Here is an 18,027-nt window from a genome sequence, read left to right on the forward strand (position 1 = left end):
ACAGACAAGCCCCCACGCCAACAGCTATGATTCATCAACAGGAGCACTTCTCTCTCTCTCAGCCTACTCACCCTCCTTTCTCTGTTTCTCTCAGTCACATGTCGCCATCCCAATTACCACAACAGTTGGCCTCCCAAGTGTACCAACCGTCCCTCCCCCAAGACTCACGAATGTTCCAGATGGAGCAAATGTCACCAATGGTCGCACAAATACATCTACCAATGCCTCCCCTGATGCATTCTACACCGCATTCACCAGTGGCCTCCCCTAGGCCAATGCGACGAATGAGTCCCCTTTCATCTCCACAGCTATCACTTAGGCCAGGATCAGTTAGGGCAATGGCACCTCCTTCACCCCAATTCTCGCCACATCACATGGACATCCAAACAGACATCCAGCAAGACCCCTATCTCTCCCCTCGCTTACATAGGAGAGGACTCACTCACCGGGCCTCAATGGCAGGCCAAATGCAGGCTTCCCAAAGGTGGAGGCCACCCAGCCCACCTGCTTCTTCATCACACCAAAGGAGAGGAATGTCAGTTAGAGCTCAGCCATCCCTGTCAAGAGGAAGTGGGGGAGCTGGTTTCCGCAGGGCACCATCAACTGTCCGACCCAAATCCCCCCTTTCTAGTTCCTTAGCATCACCCCGGGGATCACTGAGGAAAAGAGCAAGCCCACCACCTTCACCGAGACTGTCTTTCAGACAGCAACCCCCTCCCGCTGTTCCTCGGCCGTCTACCAGACCACATTTGTTTAAAGGTAGAAAACAAACATCCAAGTTGAGGCGTTCCCCCTCTCCTCCCCTACCATCCCCACAAAGACAGAGCCCGCCTCTAACTGAGAGATCTCAGTCCCCCCCCCAAACCTTTCGCCCTACTTCCCCCCATCGTCCTCCCTCTCCTTCCCCATCACGGATCACCAGTCGCCCCCTCCCCACCCGGTCCTCTACTCGCAGGCTGAGAGGTGGTGCTGGAGGCCGAAATCATGTGCCCATGGGGGCAGTGAAACCCTACCCAGCTAATCCCCACTCCCAGAGAAGCAGTAGACATGGACCCCCTGTCACTCAGCATGTAGCCCCATTCAGGTCCTCTATCCATAGTGGCCCAGCCCCTCCCTCAGGACAGATAGGGGGTGTAGCTGGAACACCCATGTTAGCCAGGTCAGGCTCCCGGCCTACAGGGTTAAGGGAGTCAAAGCGAATTGGTACTCCCCAAAGAGGCTTCCACAGACCTGTAGGTAGGGGGCAGCCGCTAGTCCGTATGCCCAGAAACCAACCTTCTCTTCAATCTAGGCAGTCAGTCAGAGCACCTCCTCCAGTGCCTCCTGTCTCTCCACAGCCTTCTTTGAAACATAGTGGTCCTCTTTCTCCCCAGCCATCAGTACATAGGCTGCAGAGTAGACCTCCATCTCCACAACCACTGCCACGTCCATCTCCTCTGCCCTCCCGTTCAGCCTCTCCCATGCGCCATATGTCGCAACCACCGTCCCCCTTTCTCCACAGGGCTATGAGTCCCCAGAGTCCAGGGCCAACATCTTTTAAACCTCCAGTATATCACCCCAGTCTTCCTGGTACTCTCCAACCATCTCAAACCATTACCCAGTATGACTACACAATGATGGAGCCAGGCCCATCCCCAATGCTTACAAATGCTTTACCAACCCATCAGGGGGTAGGTGCTCCCTTTCTTCCTTCTCCTCTTCCCTCCTCCATCCCTTACTCCAACACTGCTTACTCTTCTCCTTTACAGAGACCCTCTTCCCCCCAAACACAGTATGAAGTCTACCCCCAAAACCCCTCTCAACCTGCACCCTCATCACCTTATCTAGGGCGTGCGCTCCAAAACCCTTATCTGCAGAATGCCAGCTACACAACTACTTTACAGAGAAGCCCTTCCCCCATACCTGGTGGCCAGGGAGATATATCAGCTGATGTTCATTTGAGCCAGGAGGGGAGCCCATATGCCACTCCTGGTCTATCTAATGCTTTGATGCAGAACTCCCACTTGCGCAGCGCCTCCTACTCATCTCCTCTACAACGCAATGCCAATGTCTATACAACTGTCCTCTCATCCCCACAGGCAGCAGCCCCTTCTGTCCCCTCTGTACCCTCCTCCCCACACTTGTCTTCTGCTATGCTTACCTCCCAGCTACGTAATGCTTCCTTTGTCTCACCCCTTCAGCGACACCTCTCCCCTGCCTCTCCCGCCCCTCCTCCCACCACACCTCAACAAGTTACTATAAGAGGTACCTCTTCATTTCTCTCTGGTGGACTGCGGACCTCTCAAATCCAGGGATCCATGTTAAGACTTCCAGGTGGCACTTTGACAATGTCCGGGAGACCTGTTCAGTCTCCGGTTACCACTGGTGGTGGTGGTGGTGGTGGTGGGAGGCTGTCCCCCTCTATGCTCTCTAATGCCCTGCAGAACCCAAGCCTACGTCAGGCCACCTATCAATTACCTGATGGCTCATTGGTCACCAGAACAGAACCTGCTGAACCTTCCCAAAGTCCATCACCCCTCTCATCCTCTATGCTGTCCTCTGCCTTGCTCAATCCCAGTTTGCGACAGGCCACATATCGTTTGCCTGATGGCACTCTTGTAACCAGGACAGAGCCCACACCTGTACACTCCCTTTCCTCACCTATGCTTTCCTCTGCACTGTTGAACCCCAATGTAAGTAAATCCACATATAGGCTGCCAGATGGAACTTTTATTACAAGAAACGAGCCAGCACCTGAGCATGTCACCCCTTCATCTTCTATACTCTCCTCTGCTCTTCTCAATGCTAATGTTCGTAAGGCTTCTTATCGATTACCAGATGGTTCAATTCTAACACATCCAGTAGAGGAGGCACAGAATGCTGTGAGTGCAGTATCATCACCGGGGCTATCGAGCGCCCTGATGAATGCTAACCTGCGTAAGGCAAAGTTTCAACTCCCAGATGGATCATCATTGTTTTCACGGAACCAAACTCAAGCATCCACCTCTGCCTCCTCTGGTCCTAACCTTTCTGGTGCAATGTTAAACACCAACCTCCGAGGTGCCTCCTACAGACTCCCAAGCACATCACTTTTGAGGCAGCCTGGTTCTGCTGATACCTCTGAGTCACGTTCCCTTGACCTCTCCAATGCTCTCCGCAACCAGAACATCCGCTCTTCCACTTACCGTCTGCCTGACGGAACTCTGATGACCCGCGCTCAGCCCACTACAGCACCTCGAACACTTGACTTGTCTAATGCTTTATCAAAGAACCCAAACCTTCGTGGGGCAAATTACCATCTCCCCGGTAATATAATGACACGGCTTGGTGCACCTAGCACCCCAGAACCTCGCTCACTTAATCTCTCTGGTGCCATGCAGAACTCTCATCTCCGGGGGGCCTCTTTCCGCCTACCCTCATATGCTGTAGTGTCACCCCAGGTCCAGGGATCCGGCCATGAACAGCACTGGGCACAGGGCCCTGGAGTTGAAGGATTAGGACTACAGCAAGACGTGGATGTGTGGGGTGCAGAGAGGGTTCTACCTCATGGCACAGTTCAGAATCTCAATAAGTGGTCCATGTATAGAGACGGGGAGCTGCTGGACCCCCAAAGCCTGATGGTACAGGGACACATGGGGAATGAACCAGGAGATTGGAATCTCAGCAGGGAGGGGGAACCACAGGGCCACTGGTTTGACAAGGTAAAAGCTTTGAAACATGACTCACACTACAATTAGACACAATAGCTAATGTTGGGCACTATACTGTAAGTCTTTGTGTTTGTGGTGTAATCTTGTAGTTGCAGATGTAATGTTAGGGTGAACTCCTGGCACATTAGTGTAGTTATCCATGTGAATGTGAGGATGTTTTAATGCATGAGCCCATTGATCATACATGCATCATGTCCTCATTTCTGAGTGTGTATGTATGTATTTAGATGTACTCAATCAGAAGCCTGCCAACCATGGCTCACCGGGAGCAACGAGAGGAAGATGGAGTGGAAGATATGACACAGTTAGAGTAAGTAGACAAATCACACACATCAGAGTGAACTCTTTTTCAGAGAGAAACCTACAAATTGACAGTAAACCGTAAACTGTGTATATGAAAAGTCAGATTTAAGGCAATCCATCACTTGACAATCAAAGAAATTAATTCCATTTGGTTTATCAAGATTTGAATTAATTAACTGCAGTCATGGTTACCTTTCTCAGAGTATCGAGATGAGAAAATCCTACTGCATATACAGTACAATGCAGTAGGTTTGAAGCTTCAAAGACATGATGTATGACTCCTAGAAGCTGGAAGAGGAATAATTGCAGTTGTGGAACATGCCTACATATTGCTCAAAGAGACCCTTTGTCCTACTGCTTCTGTCTAGGGAGATGCATGAAGGGTCTGTTTTGCTGAACCTGAGGAAAAGATCTGAGAGGGAGCTTATTTATGCAAGTATCTGATCAGCACACACATCCAACATACAACCACCTACATACAACCATTATACTACTAAAAATGTCTTGAACCTATAAATCTGAAGTCAAATCAGTTTATTGGAGTTTGTGTGTTGATTTTATAAACCGTTCTCTTTATCTCTGTTTCTTTTTATTCTCTTTGGAATATAATTTCCTTCTTTTCTTCTCTCTCTCCATTCCTTGTTTTTTCAGACATACATAGGTAGTATTCTGGTGTCTGTGAATCCCTACAAGATGTACAACATATATGGGACGGACATGGTGCTGCTGTACCAGGGTCATGCTCTCGGAGAGTACCCTCCGTAAGTCATGTTTACTCTCAAACTTTGGGTTAACTGAAAACCAACAAACTGAACGCTAGAATTGTCAGCATTACATTATAGTACATTATATTGTTAAAACACAACCGAATAGATCCATTTTTGAAATTGAGTTTCATCCGTACTATATATTATTACTAATTATCCTGTTCTATTTTAAAAATTGTTGGCTCGATTGCAATGGAAGAAAAAAAAAATGTTGAGAGGAAGCTGGCTTGGTTTTAAGTAAAGGAAGGTATGTTGCAGGTAAATAATTAAGATGGGAAAGGGAAAAAAAAGAAGGTCAGAAATACAGAAGATAAGTATGGAGAAACAGACTTAGAGTTTGAGTTCATTGCTTTCATCTCTTCAAGTATCTGAGCTTGATGGTGTTACTCTTTCTCCTTCAGGCATTTGTTTGCCATAGCAAACGCTGCTTATTCCAAAATGATGGATGCCAAACACAACCAGGTCATAATAATTAGGTAAGAGGCTGTCTCTCTATAGTCTTAATCACTTTCCATGTACCTGTAAACCAGAAAAGTCCACAGCCATATGATTTATACATAAGAGTTCCATTCACTAAGACTGAGTTTGTGTCATCACATCAGATGTGCCTTTGTAATTCCATACAGTTCACTAATCATTACACAGGATTTTGATAGATACGAAGATTTATTTACTTGTAAAAACCAGCAGCAAGATATGTTTTTGGCACATCATTAGTAACCTTCCAGGGTTTTGTAACAGTTTAACCTTGGTATATTCCATTAAGCTTCTTGGAAAGTTATGTTTCCATCTCCAGTTAGACTAGTGTTTGTAAATTCATGAGTGTCTGTCTGTGGTTTTCTGGCCAGCAAACTTAAGACGGAGTCATCTCTCACTCCTCTCGCGCTCTGTCTATCTGTCACAGGCGCCTCACTCCAAGTCAAAACTGATCTCCACACACAAAAACACAGATACACTCAGAGCCCATTTACATCTGACTCAGATGTAAAAGCACAGACACGTACACACTTGCACATTGGTGTGTGCTTTCAGAAATGGCCAGAAACAATTATATGAAATACACAAATGTCCACACATGCACACATTCGCACATACCTGGAAAACTCTAGCCGTATTTGGAATGAGACACCTGTAAGGAAAGGCCAGCCAGGTCTGGGCCAGGAGCAGATTATCTTTCAGAGGTGTGTGTGTGTGTGTGTGTGTGTGTGTGTGTGTGTGTGTGTGTGTGTGTGTGTGTGTGTGTGTGTGTGTGTGTGTGTGTGTGTATGTGTGTCCAAGTGCACATGTGCAAACCCTATGTTTGTGTGGGAGTCACTGAGTGTGTGTTTAGGGGTAACTGAGGTCTGGTGTACAGTGACCAGTAATGGCCAGTGAGTTGAAACCTTATGCTGGAATGTGGTCAAGGTGCCGGTGTCCCTAAACACACGTACACACGCACACACACACACACACACACACACACACACACACACACACACACACACACTCTTGCCCCCCTTTGGCCAAACTTGCTTAATGGGGGTATTTAGCGCTAAGTGTGTGTGAGAGCGTTTCAGGTGATTCAACGCAAAAGTGGAATTGATGCCCTGCCTAATGCAAGATTAGCTTGGTCTCACATCACTTAGTCAATTAAGTCAAACCCTCTACAAGCACCAGTAGGGAGGTGAGAGGGATCATATAATGGATGCTCTAAGTGATTAATAAAAGCTGGGTGTAGTGGTGCTTAAAGTGCGGATAATGTTCACTCTTAATGAGCTTCTACTTTGCCATCAAAATAACTGAATTTTCCACTACTTTAGCATTTCAAAAACAGATTTTTTGAAATGACAAGACACTTTTGCAGCCCAGTATGCAAAAAACAGTTTGTCCAGCCTACCATTCAAGAATGCTAAATACAAGCATATACTAGCCCACTTTTCTGTAATAAACCATCATTTGAAGGTTTTCTATTTATTAGTAGTTTTGGTGACTGGTTTTATCAGTAGTGTGTAAAAGTATCAGAAATGTCATATAAAATGTCAAAATGTCCCTGTTTATCCATAGCATTTTACAAATAAAGGTTTCAAAAGCACCATGTGTGCGGGGAACATATTTTCAGTAGGAAGGGCTTTCCTGGACAACATGCGACATATAACAAATCACTCTCACTACTGGACACTGTATTTTTGGTGTTGTTAGTTTAAGAGTATTTAAAGCTATAGTGCGCAGTTTCTGTCGCCCCCATGAGGAGACAACACTGTTGTTGCATCCACATGACACAAGCCTTCCGTAATCGTGCAAGTGCCCCCACCCCTCCTCCACACAGTTACTTGTAGCCAAGGAGGACACGGAGGATTAAAAAAACATGATGGACTCTTCAGAAGAGGTTTCTGCGTGCGAAAGTCACCGGACGACACCAATTTTTAAACAAAGGCATACTGAGAAACACAGAGAGAGGTGTGTGGAGCTGATAGTCTTAATTAGCGTTGTATCAACTCATTTGGCAATGGCTTGAATGTAACGGACGTTCATTAATATAAAAAAGTTACGCACTAAAGCTTTAAAGTGAAGCTACCCAATGTTATTTTCTGAGCCATTCATTTGCTATGGCCAGTTATGTTTAACAGCTCCTCTAACCTTTTAGCTGAGGTGAAGGCAGGCAGTCACGTCAAGATACTGAGGTAGAAAACCATATGTTTATCCTTCAAATTGACAGTATTTGTTATATTTTATTATTCCTTCCCATGCTGATGAAAGGCACACTTTATTAGGCACTCATTTTCACAATAGCCTTGCATATCTGACAACGCAGAACATTGCTGTGACCTCTTCAGCAGAGGACTGTCTGACTGTCTGAATTCATTTTTTTTAAATGTATCTAACTACTGAGTCATATTGATGGCTGTTATCTCTGTCCAGTGAGTGTGTGTTACTGTGTTTCAGTGGGGAGAGCGGGTCTGGAAAAACAGAGGCTACCAAACTAGTCCTTCGCTACCTGGTAGCAATACATCACAAATGCAATCTTGCGCAACAGGTACACACACACACACACACACACACACACACACACACACACACACACACACAAACATTCCTGTCTTGAAGGATGACTAATGATAATCTTTTTTTCATGTCTTATCTCTGCTGGCTCTTTTTGGGTGCAGATTGAGGTAGTGGAGTTCCCTGCATGACTTGTGCTTTACATTTTACAACTCATCTTCTCATATGGCCATAAGAATAGCAGGTTGCTGTGTTTTGTTGTGGTGTGTGACACGCCTCATTAGAGATGTTGTGTTTTTCTTGTAGGCAAGGCAAGTCAAGGCAGCTTTATTTGTATAGCACATTTCAGCAACAGGTCAATTCAAAGTGCTTCACAAAGAACATTAAAGAGCGGTTCAAAACGATTTAAAAAAATTAAGAACAGATAAAAGATGAGAATAAAATGTTGCAATTCAGGTTCCAAACCTGGCCTCCCAGAGGACTTAACCAGTTCCAAACTAGGCCTTACAAAGGACTTAACAAGTTAATTAAGTCCAACTCGGGCCTCCCAGAGGACTTATACTTTAACTTATTTTCTGTTGTAGATTTTCTTTTATTTGCTTTGTAGAGATTTGTCTAGCAATAGCAGCCTGTTTAGCAATGGTGTTAAACTGGCTGCTGAATTGCTGTCAGAGCAAGAAGTTTTGTCGCCAAGCTGGTAAAGGTTGTCCATTTACTGTGTGTTTGAATGTTTGGTAGATACTTGAGGCAGCTCCTCTGCTGGAATCTTTTGGAAATGCCAAAACTGTACGGAACGATAATTCCAGTCGCTTTGGGAAATACATAGAGGTCTTTCTGGAGGAGTGAGTATATATCTTTTTTAATCACCTTTAAATAAAAAACACTTTTTTATTATTTTGTTTTAATACACTGTAAGAAAAAAATCCGTAGAAAAACGGATAATGTCCTGGCAGAAAATTACCAGTACCTTTTCCGTTAAGTTTACAGATATTCCTGTTAATTCCAAAATAAAAAAATCAGTAAATTTACAGTATATCCTCTGTACCTTTAACGGACATTTCCGTTAATACAAAAAAAATCGGAAAAACACCTGTGAAAAATCATTCCAGAAAATTCCTTTATATTAACACTGTATATTAGCCCGTATTTCTAAGGACTTTTCTAACAGTGTACTCTGTTCTGTTTTTATTATAAAGTGCTTTGTAACTGTGTTTTAAAAAGTGCTCTATAAATAAAGTTTATTATTATTAAATGCTGCACTTTCTTTTGTGTTTCTTCTCCTCTTTTGTTTGCTCTGTGTTCTCTGCTGTCTCTCTCTGTCCAGTGGTGTGATCAGTGGTGCCATAACCTCTCAGTATCTACTGGAAAAGTCCCGTATTGTCTTCCAGGTGACACACGCAGATGTGTACACAAGACACTTTATATCTTATACTTTTCTGTATTGGAAAGTGTCAAATTTGTGTTTTGCCTTCAGGCCAAAGATGAGAGGAATTATCATATCTTCTACGAGATGCTGGCAGGTCTTCCCTCGCAGCAGAGGCAGGCTTTCTATCTACAAGAGGCTGAGACCTACTATTACCTCAACCAGGTAGAAGACACGTGGAGATAGGGCTACTCAGACAAAGTGAACTCTTCACTCCAAACTCTTGTGACCTTTTTCTCTTTCTCTCCATAAAGGGAGGGGATTGTGTGATAACAGGAAAGAGTGACGCAGAGGACTTCCTGCGTCTGCTCGCTGCCATGGAGATCCTTCACTTCACCCCTGACGACCAGTCGGCCATCTTCAAAGTTCTTTCTTCCATACTGCACCTGGGCAACGTCTACTTTCAGAAATATGAGGTAGTGTTTCCAATGATCTTTCCTCCTTTGCAGGGGCATAAATATTAGGGGTGGGGGGGAAAAAATCTATTCTTTTCCCTAGAATTGATATTTTTTTTATTACATTTTTTTCCCAATGATTCACCTAAATATTTTCTGTTTAAACAGTACCGCCTATGGCAACTACATCATATTGGTTTCCAGCAAAACAGAGTGAAAGCAGAAAATGCAGAACATACATGTTATGTACTTCTTTAGGAATTAAATAAATGTCAGACTGACTGACTGACATGTGGTGTGCATTCGTCTTAGAAAACAGTAAAGAAGGAGAAGAAAAGATTGTAAAAATATATATATATAGATAGAGTCGTGGTTTTTAATTAGATTTTTGGTAAAATAGTCAGTAGCAATAAAAAAAACAAAAACTATTCAATTAAATGAATTGTTTCTTATTTTCTTTGGTATTTTGTCATATACAGATATGCATGATTGTTTGGTAATATGTACAGGTTTGATTCCGACCTGCAGGCCTTTGCGGCCTTCTCTCTCTCTCTCTCTCTCTCTCTCTCTCTCTCTCTCTCTCTCTCTCTCTCTCTCTCTCTCTCTCTCTCTCTCTCTCTCTCTCTCTCTCTGTCTCACTCTCTCTCTCTCTCTCTCTCTCTCTGTCTCTCTCTCTCTCTCTCTCTCTCTCTCTCTCTCTCTCTCTCTCTCTCTCTCTCTCTCTCTCTCTCTCTCTCTCTCTCTCTCTCTCTCTGTCTCACTCTCTCTCTCTCTCTCTCTCTCTCTCACTCCCTCTCTCTCTCTCTGTCTCTCTCTCTCTCTCTCTCTGTCTCACTCTCTCTCTCTCTGTCTCTCTCTCTCTCTCTGTCTCTCTCTCTCTCTCTCTCTCTCTCTCTCTTTCTCTCTCTGTCTCTCTCTCTCTCTCTCTCTCTCTCTCTCTCTCTCTCTCTCTCTCTCTCTCTCTCTCTCTCTCTCTCTCTCTCGCTCTCTCTCTCTCTCTCTCTCTCTCTCTGTCTCTCTCTCGCTCTCTCTCTCTCTCTCTCTCTCTCTCTCTCTCTCTCTCTCTCTCTCTCTCTCTCTCTCTCTCTCTCTCTCTCTCTCTCTCTCTCTGTCTCTCTCTCTCTCTCTCTCTCTGTCTCTCTCTCTCTCTCTCTCTCTCTCTCTCTCTCTCTCTCTCTGTCTCTCTCTCTCTCTCTCTCTCTCTCTCTCTCTCTCTCTCTCTCTCTCTCTCTCTCTCTCTCTCTCTCTCTCTCTCTCTCTCTCTCTCTCCCCCCCCCATTACCTGTCTATCTGATCAATCTAATAAAGACCTAAAAATAAAACCAAAAAATCTTTAAAAAAGAAAAAAGGCATTGGTGACATGTTACTAGAATAGGATGATTATAAGCACAACATATCAAGTGTGTTTTCTGTCTTTCTCCTTCTGTGTTGCACGACAGGCCGATGGCCAGGAGGTGGCGTCAGTGGTGAGCGCTCAGGAGATCAGAGTGGTGGCAGAGTTGCTGCAGATCTCTCCAGAGGGACTACAGAAAGCCATCACCTACAAAGTCACCGTCAGTATCAAATTGTGTTTTATGTGCATGTGTATTAACATTCCGCTGACTATACACGGGCATCCCTCCATTGCCTGCTTGAAATTAAGATAGATGACCCCTCAGCTGAAAAAGAGATGGAGCAGGGACCCCTTACTATATATATTGTATAAAATTGAGTTGCATATTAAAATGGGCTTACAAAAATGTGTATGGCGGCCTAGAGCCATACCCTTTTATGGTGCATACAATACGAAGCTATTCCAATAATTGTTGACATATTCACATTTTTATACATCAGGTTTTAATATTAAAAATGTGTCACATTGAATCCTTAAGCTTAACTGTGTCTGTGGATGGCTACCTCACCTATAGGCCAGTAACCCCTATCATCAATCTTGCGTAAATTAAAAAAAGATTTATCTTTACAAATAATTGGTTGGCTTCATGTTAATATTTTCAGACATAAGTATTTTTTGAAACTACCAAACAATAATTTTCTTTTCTAGCCAAGCTGACCATCTCTGTACACCAATGGTTTGTGAGATATCAGGCTCTTGGATAGCTTACCCTTTATAAGTTATTATCCATTAGGGCTGTGTATTGGCAAGAATCTGGCAATATGATACGTATCACGATACATGGGTCACGATTCAATACATTGCAATATATTTCGATACTGTGCGTAAGGCAATATATTGGGATTTCTTAAAGTATAATTTTAGAAAAACTAATATTTAAAAAAAAGACATGATGTTCATTAAAGTCATAGAAGTTTACTTTAGGTAAACAATTCAGTACACAGAAAATCAATCTGCCAGTTTGGGATTGTGGTTCAAAGGTTCTTAGTGAGCTATTTTTTAGATGCTAAAGTAGGCCAAAGTTCAGCCATAGCTACATTGTTAGCTTCTAGCAAAAAGTCAGACACTGCTAGGCACTGTTAGGCAAGGACACTAGTGGTGTTTCTCAGCATAGCCATCTAGCAGTAGGGGGCAAAAACACAACATAAAAGTGAACCAACTATTATCAAATTAGTTATTATCAAAACTATTATCCATATGTGCCCTGTCAGATTATTCACTGTAGTGCCTCATGCTCCTCTGCCTTGTTAAGTTAGTAGCATATAATGTTATCGGTAGAACAATCTGTAATTTCAACATACCATCCTTTTTTTTATTTCTTTAGGTTTGTTTTCTGGGGGAGTTTAATTATTGTACTACTTACTCCTGAGATAAATTCATAGATGTTTTGTTTCTGCATGCAGCTGTAAGGTTTAAAGTAGTGCTCTTAGTCTAGTTTATTTTAGTTTAGGGATCTAATAGCAGCTTCCTTCAAAATCTAACCCACCACAGACTAACCGTCTCAGTAAGAAGAGAAAGAAATGGGGGATTGAACACATAATGTAGGTTGTTGCTCATCTGAAATAATTCCAAAATTAAGTTAAAAAGTGTCAAAATTATCATCACTTTTTTAATTCTAGATTTTTAAAATATATATGTACAACTTTAACATGTCTCTTTAGTCCAACAGAGGAGCTATAAACTGTAACCAATACTATTTTTTTAACTGATTGGTTAGTGTAGGTTATTTACCTCCATTTAAATCATTTATTATTATGTGATACATTGTTTCTAATTAAACAATCCGCTATTGCTGTCACTTATCATCGACTTCATTCATAAAATTCTTTTCAGTCTTATTTGATTTCCTTCATTTTATTCAATACATCACACCGATGACTTTTGTATAATTCCTATTCATATTATTTCATAATCATATTTCATTCTGCACATTACACCACATATTTCTAGTTTGAAGATAATACTGAACAGTCACTTCACGTTTGGTTCTGAGTTGCATCAGATGCTTGATACCCGCTTGCAGGTCTAGTCTGATTCTTGGTTCAAACAAAGTTTCTTCTAAATTGTATTTCCCCACATATCCAAACGTTGGGTTTCCTGCTTCATTCAAACACCATTCACCTCAGTTTGCAGTAACCAACATCTTCTTCTTCAAGTTGTAAAAAGTCAGAAGAAAAATGCCAAGAAAATCACAAATACCCTGCTGATTAGGTGCCAGAGACCCCCAAAGTAATTTAAAAAACATTTTATGCTACAAATTTCACCCTGATTTTTGCTAAAAAATAATGAGCCTTAGCTGTAGCGTCATCTGCTTTGACACCTTGGCCATTCTACCTGACACATCATCACTGTGTCTTTGTGTCTTGAATTTTAATTACGTGTCAAGTGTCTTCCCAAACCTCTGACTTCCTGCGATGCCCTCATTCATTCATTCATTCATTCATTCATTCATTCATTCATTCATTCATTATGTGCTGAAAACAAATCTCAAATCAAACCTGACCTCACGTAGAGCCGCAGATTCTGTTTCTACGTTGTAACAGAATCACTTCATAAAACAATTCAAACCGTTTCCTTTAACTGCTCAGAATCTACAGGTGTGACTTTGATATGTCAGCATTGATTATTTGGACGTATCTCTTAAACGCTACGCACACGTCTACAACACACAACAAGCATGTTGGCACACAGACACTCATCCTGTACACATACAGTACACAGACATGAATAGACACAAAGAGTATTTACACACTTACTGTTAAGCCATGTTCTTTGGTAGAGTAATGCTTCTGGCAGCAAAAGCATCTCTGGACTCTTTTCTTTTGCAGTCTGTCATGTTGGATGGTATATATTTTATAAATAGCCACACTCAGCAGTGGAGTGTACATAGTAATAGCTTGGGAGATGGGACCTTTCACATCATAGCCCTTTTAAATAAGAGTCCTGCCTTCTTTGTCTGAAACTGCAACTTTTTATTTGCTTGAGGATTTTAAGCTTACTGGACACATCATTAGGCTCATATTTCCATATGAGTATTTGTCTTGATCCTTGTAGCTACGAGGGTGTTCCTTCCATCACAAAGGCAAAGCAAAGAAAAGAAAAGAAAGGAATTGCTTATACTCGTTGCCTTTATGTTAAAGTACTTTAGTGTGTTAACAGGCAGGAGCAGAAGTACATTGAGTTCACATATAAGTATGAGGCAAGTTCCTCACAAATTGTTTTCAGATCTCATTTGAAAACACCTCCGATCAGAAATTTAAAAAAAAGAAAACATTTGTAGATATCTGGTTTGCTCCGGATTTCAGCTGAAGAGATGGCACTCCCACATCCAAAAATCTTTGGTGCACAAATGAAGAAAATGATTTGCCGCATTGTACTCCTTTGCTTCAGGCAGAGTTTGCCGGTAATATCTGAGGAGCTGTCATGGTTAACATGGTATCAAGGAGGACTCCCACAGGATTTACTAAACAACTACTAAAGCAGCAATGGAAAGACATCGAACCCAACTACAACCTCCCTTGCATCTCTTCTTCTTTAGTTGTTTATATGGTTCTTAATCAGCAGTGCAGTAGCAATGACACACATTCAGTCCCAATCTTAGTTAGTTTCCTTAGGCAAAAAAACACTACATTTGTACCAGATCCATGCATCTAAACAGGAATTACCCCTGCTGGCATTGGTGGATCATAAGCGCATGTATGATCCACATCCTCTAATATTCCAGTATCTGATTGACCATAAAACATCCTGTTTTGCTGTAGAAGGAGCAGATTCCAGTCGTCCTGACGGTCTTGTGATGCTTCAGACAAGGAACGAGGGTGATGAAAGAGAAAAAAAGAGAGCGACAGAGGACTATGTTAATAGTATAAATGATCATGGTGGTAAACCTTATGTCCTCCACACATACAAGTTCTTATGCACTACACTAAGCCTAAGCCTTCTGTGTAATCAAATTTCTAATTACTATGTAACAGGAGAGGAGTCAGTCGTATCCACTCATTTCCTTTGGCCAAGATCAGACCGTGACAGTCCCAGACACTCACATCAATGAATAAGACAGGAGAAGAAATACAAGTGGGAGAGTATAAAGAAAGGAAGATGGAATTAGCAAAAATTAAAGACAAACGCTACATGGTGTTGAGTACTGTACGCCCTCCCCAGCGTTATTAAACATTTCAGTGGATCCTCCACTTGACTTAGAAACAAACTCCAGATTGCCGTCTCTTGACTAGGGGCTTAAAATATTAAAATGCAAACATGAATGGACAAAACATTTGAAATAAAAGTGTTTTGAGGATATGAAGGATATCTCTAGGAGCAAAAGTAGGAGAAGAAGTCCAGTAGGTCGTAACAGGACGAAAGGAGATTTAAGCAATTTCAGACTCTAAACCATTCTGTCTTCTCTAAAGGAGACAATGAGGGACAAGATCCACACCCCATTGACTGTGGAAAGTGCTGTTGATGCCAGGTAAGAGACAGCTGTACATGAAAATGTATAACATGCACTGCATGAAAATCTAGAATTTTGTCCTCCAGATGTATTTCACATGAAATACCACCCTGAAAAGGAAATACCACTGACCTAGCCATTTTGTCCCCATTAAAATTATTCTTTTGAAGCCAAGTCATTTTGTGTATCTGTTTTCATAAGAAGACTTTCCCTGCTTCCTAATCTGTGAGACAGTAATGTATGGGAGCTCTTACATGGCCCTTAACTTCTAATTAGTTTTTCTTCACACCAACTTAAAGATAAGAGTGAATGAATTATGTATGGTCCAGTTTTATGATTCATCGACTCTTTCTAATTTCCATACAATAGTACTGTCCTACGTCTTTCACACACAAATCATTGTTCTCCAGAGATGCTGTTGCCAAGATCCTGTACTCGCTACTCTTCCATTGGTTAACAGAGAGGATCAACGCTCAGGTGTACCCCCGCCAACACACCGTCTCCATCTCCATCCTGGACATTTACGGATTTGAGGTACAAGACGGAGCATCTTATCACTTGTCTGTCACTTGTTTTTGTGATGCAAAGCAGAAAGAATCCAGTGTGTGTGTGTGTGTGTGTGTGTGTGTGTGTGTGTGTGTGTTTGTGTGTGTTTGTGTGTGCTTGTGTGGGAACAACAGGATCTGGCCTTCAACAGCTTTGAGCAGCTTTGCATTAATTATGCAAACGAGTACCTGCAGTTCTTCTTCAACAGGATCATATTCAGGGAAGAACAGGTGAGTCCACGTCACACCTGTTGAGACACTCAATTAAGTTCACACACACACACACACACACACACACACACACACAAACATTGCATTTAGTCTCGAATTGCCAGACCTATCTCCACAGCGCTGTGGAGTAAGGTCTGTCTATACCACAGATATATTCTACAAATAGTATAGGAGTTTGTTTGCATTTCTTTAAACCAATCACAATCGGAAGTTGTTTTGGTGGAACATTTGCGCAAAGAAAACGGCACATACAGTATGAAATGAAGGTAACTGTTCTCACAATACACTGTAACGTGAGCCATTTAAATTAGCTGGATACATGGTTAACTGTCATTTGCTGTTAACAATGTATCGCCGTGTGTACTTCGTCTATAGCAATCCCACTAATTGGTCCCAAAACGTCCCAGTTAGAGAGTAAATGCCGTAAACAATTTGTTTGTAAATCTTTACAAACAAACAAATCTTTTACAAAAACTTTGTGTGTAGCTTGTTAGCTCGAATTTTGTTGTTGTTTCCTTAAGAGAAGGGATTTTGAGAACGGCAGTACACAGAGAGGGGATGTCAGGCAATTATCCTGGAAATGTACTTCCGTTGATCCAGACTATATTGCATGTGATCCCCATTCAGGAGGAGTACAGCCGAGAACAGATCCCCTGGCAGGACATCCCATTTAGTGACAACCAGCCCTGCATTGACCTCATTGCTGCTAAGCCTCATGGGATACTGAGGATCCTGGACGACCAGAGCTGTTTCCCACAGGTGGGGCAAAAGGAAACCTTAAGAGAACCTGTAGACCCTTACACTTCTGTTACACCCACAGATTGAATTATCATACATGTGACTTAGAGTCTGCTTTGTTGCCAGGCGACAGACCACACGTTCCTCCAAAAGTGTCACTATCACCATGGCAACAACCCACTGTATCTGAAGCCAAAGATGCCCCTCCCAGAGTTCACCATCAAGCACTTTGCTGGCCGGGTCACCTACCAGGTACGCAGCTCTTCTTTGGCTCATCTCAGTTGATTCACTGACATCAATAATGTCATTGATACCTTCTGATCTGTACCACGAGTATACTCCTGTTTTTGGGCATTGTTGCAGCATCGCTCTACGACGGCAATGCCGGCCTGTCTGTTGATCAGTCATCCAACACTTTGATCCAGACTGCAATATCTCAACATATATTTGATGGATTGCTATTACATTTGGTACATGCATTAAAGGGGAACTTTTTTTTTTTTTAGCTTAATATACCTTAACTGAACAGCTTTGGAGTCATTGGAATTGTTATATGACTTTTTTCGGGTTGAATGGTGGTCGTCTCGCTCCCCCCTAGCGCCTGTGAGCAGAAAAACCACCCTTGCAACTTTCGGACAGTGAGCCGCCGGCCTCAGCGTCAGGAAGTATCGCGTGATATCAGGTCTCGCGATGCAACGAATTGCTTCACGGCACTGCACACATACGCCCATTCAGGAACCGGCTAACAAGGTAGCGATGGAGTTTTTCACAGTATCGTCATGGCTGAGCCGGCAAAAAAGAAGCAGAAAGCTAGGAAAGCATTGTCGGAGGAACAGAGAAAGAGGAAACGGCAGACTGACCGAGCGAGGAGTCAGACACGAGTAAACATCAGAGCTGCCAAATATCTATTCTGAAGCTGTAGGGGGAGCTCTATAGAGAAACCTGTGAGCAAAAAGCTAAAAAAAAAAAAAACAGCGAAGAAATGGCCAAAATTGCATAGCACCTCTTTAATGTTTGCATTGGGACCGTTGGTGATCCCTTAACTTCTCATCTAGCACCATCATCAGGTCAAAATTTCAATTTGACTGACGCAGGTTTTTTTCTGCATAGAGGA

At 42.6% G+C, this 18,027-nt stretch overlaps 1 protein-coding gene across 1 annotated transcript in view; it reads left to right on the top strand.

Annotated features, from left to right (window-relative positions):
• Positions 1-992: 992 nt before the first annotated feature.
• The window catches only part of myo15aa (myosin XVAa), a 44,387-nt gene continuing 27,352 nt past the window's right edge, over positions 993-18,027 (top strand). Inside the window, exons 1-17 of the mRNA XM_078270449.1 lie at positions 993-3,680; positions 3,917-3,999; positions 4,361-4,424; positions 4,644-4,753; positions 5,161-5,235; positions 7,682-7,772; positions 7,903-7,908; positions 8,477-8,580; positions 9,063-9,126; positions 9,213-9,326; positions 9,416-9,577; positions 10,996-11,109; positions 15,359-15,417; positions 15,810-15,933; positions 16,080-16,175; positions 16,803-16,934; positions 17,040-17,165. Of these exons, the coding sequence (XP_078126575.1) occupies positions 993-3,680; positions 3,917-3,999; positions 4,361-4,424; positions 4,644-4,753; positions 5,161-5,235; positions 7,682-7,772; positions 7,903-7,908; positions 8,477-8,580; positions 9,063-9,126; positions 9,213-9,326; positions 9,416-9,577; positions 10,996-11,109; positions 15,359-15,417; positions 15,810-15,933; positions 16,080-16,175; positions 16,803-16,934; positions 17,040-17,165 (4,212 nt within the window). The remainder of the gene's footprint in view (positions 3,681-3,916; positions 4,000-4,360; positions 4,425-4,643; positions 4,754-5,160; positions 5,236-7,681; positions 7,773-7,902; positions 7,909-8,476; positions 8,581-9,062; positions 9,127-9,212; positions 9,327-9,415; positions 9,578-10,995; positions 11,110-15,358; positions 15,418-15,809; positions 15,934-16,079; positions 16,176-16,802; positions 16,935-17,039; positions 17,166-18,027) is intronic.

Source organism: Sander vitreus, chromosome 15 (assembly GCF_031162955.1).
Source record: "Sander vitreus isolate 19-12246 chromosome 15, sanVit1, whole genome shotgun sequence".
Taxonomy (NCBI): domain Eukaryota; kingdom Metazoa; phylum Chordata; class Actinopteri; order Perciformes; family Percidae; genus Sander; species Sander vitreus.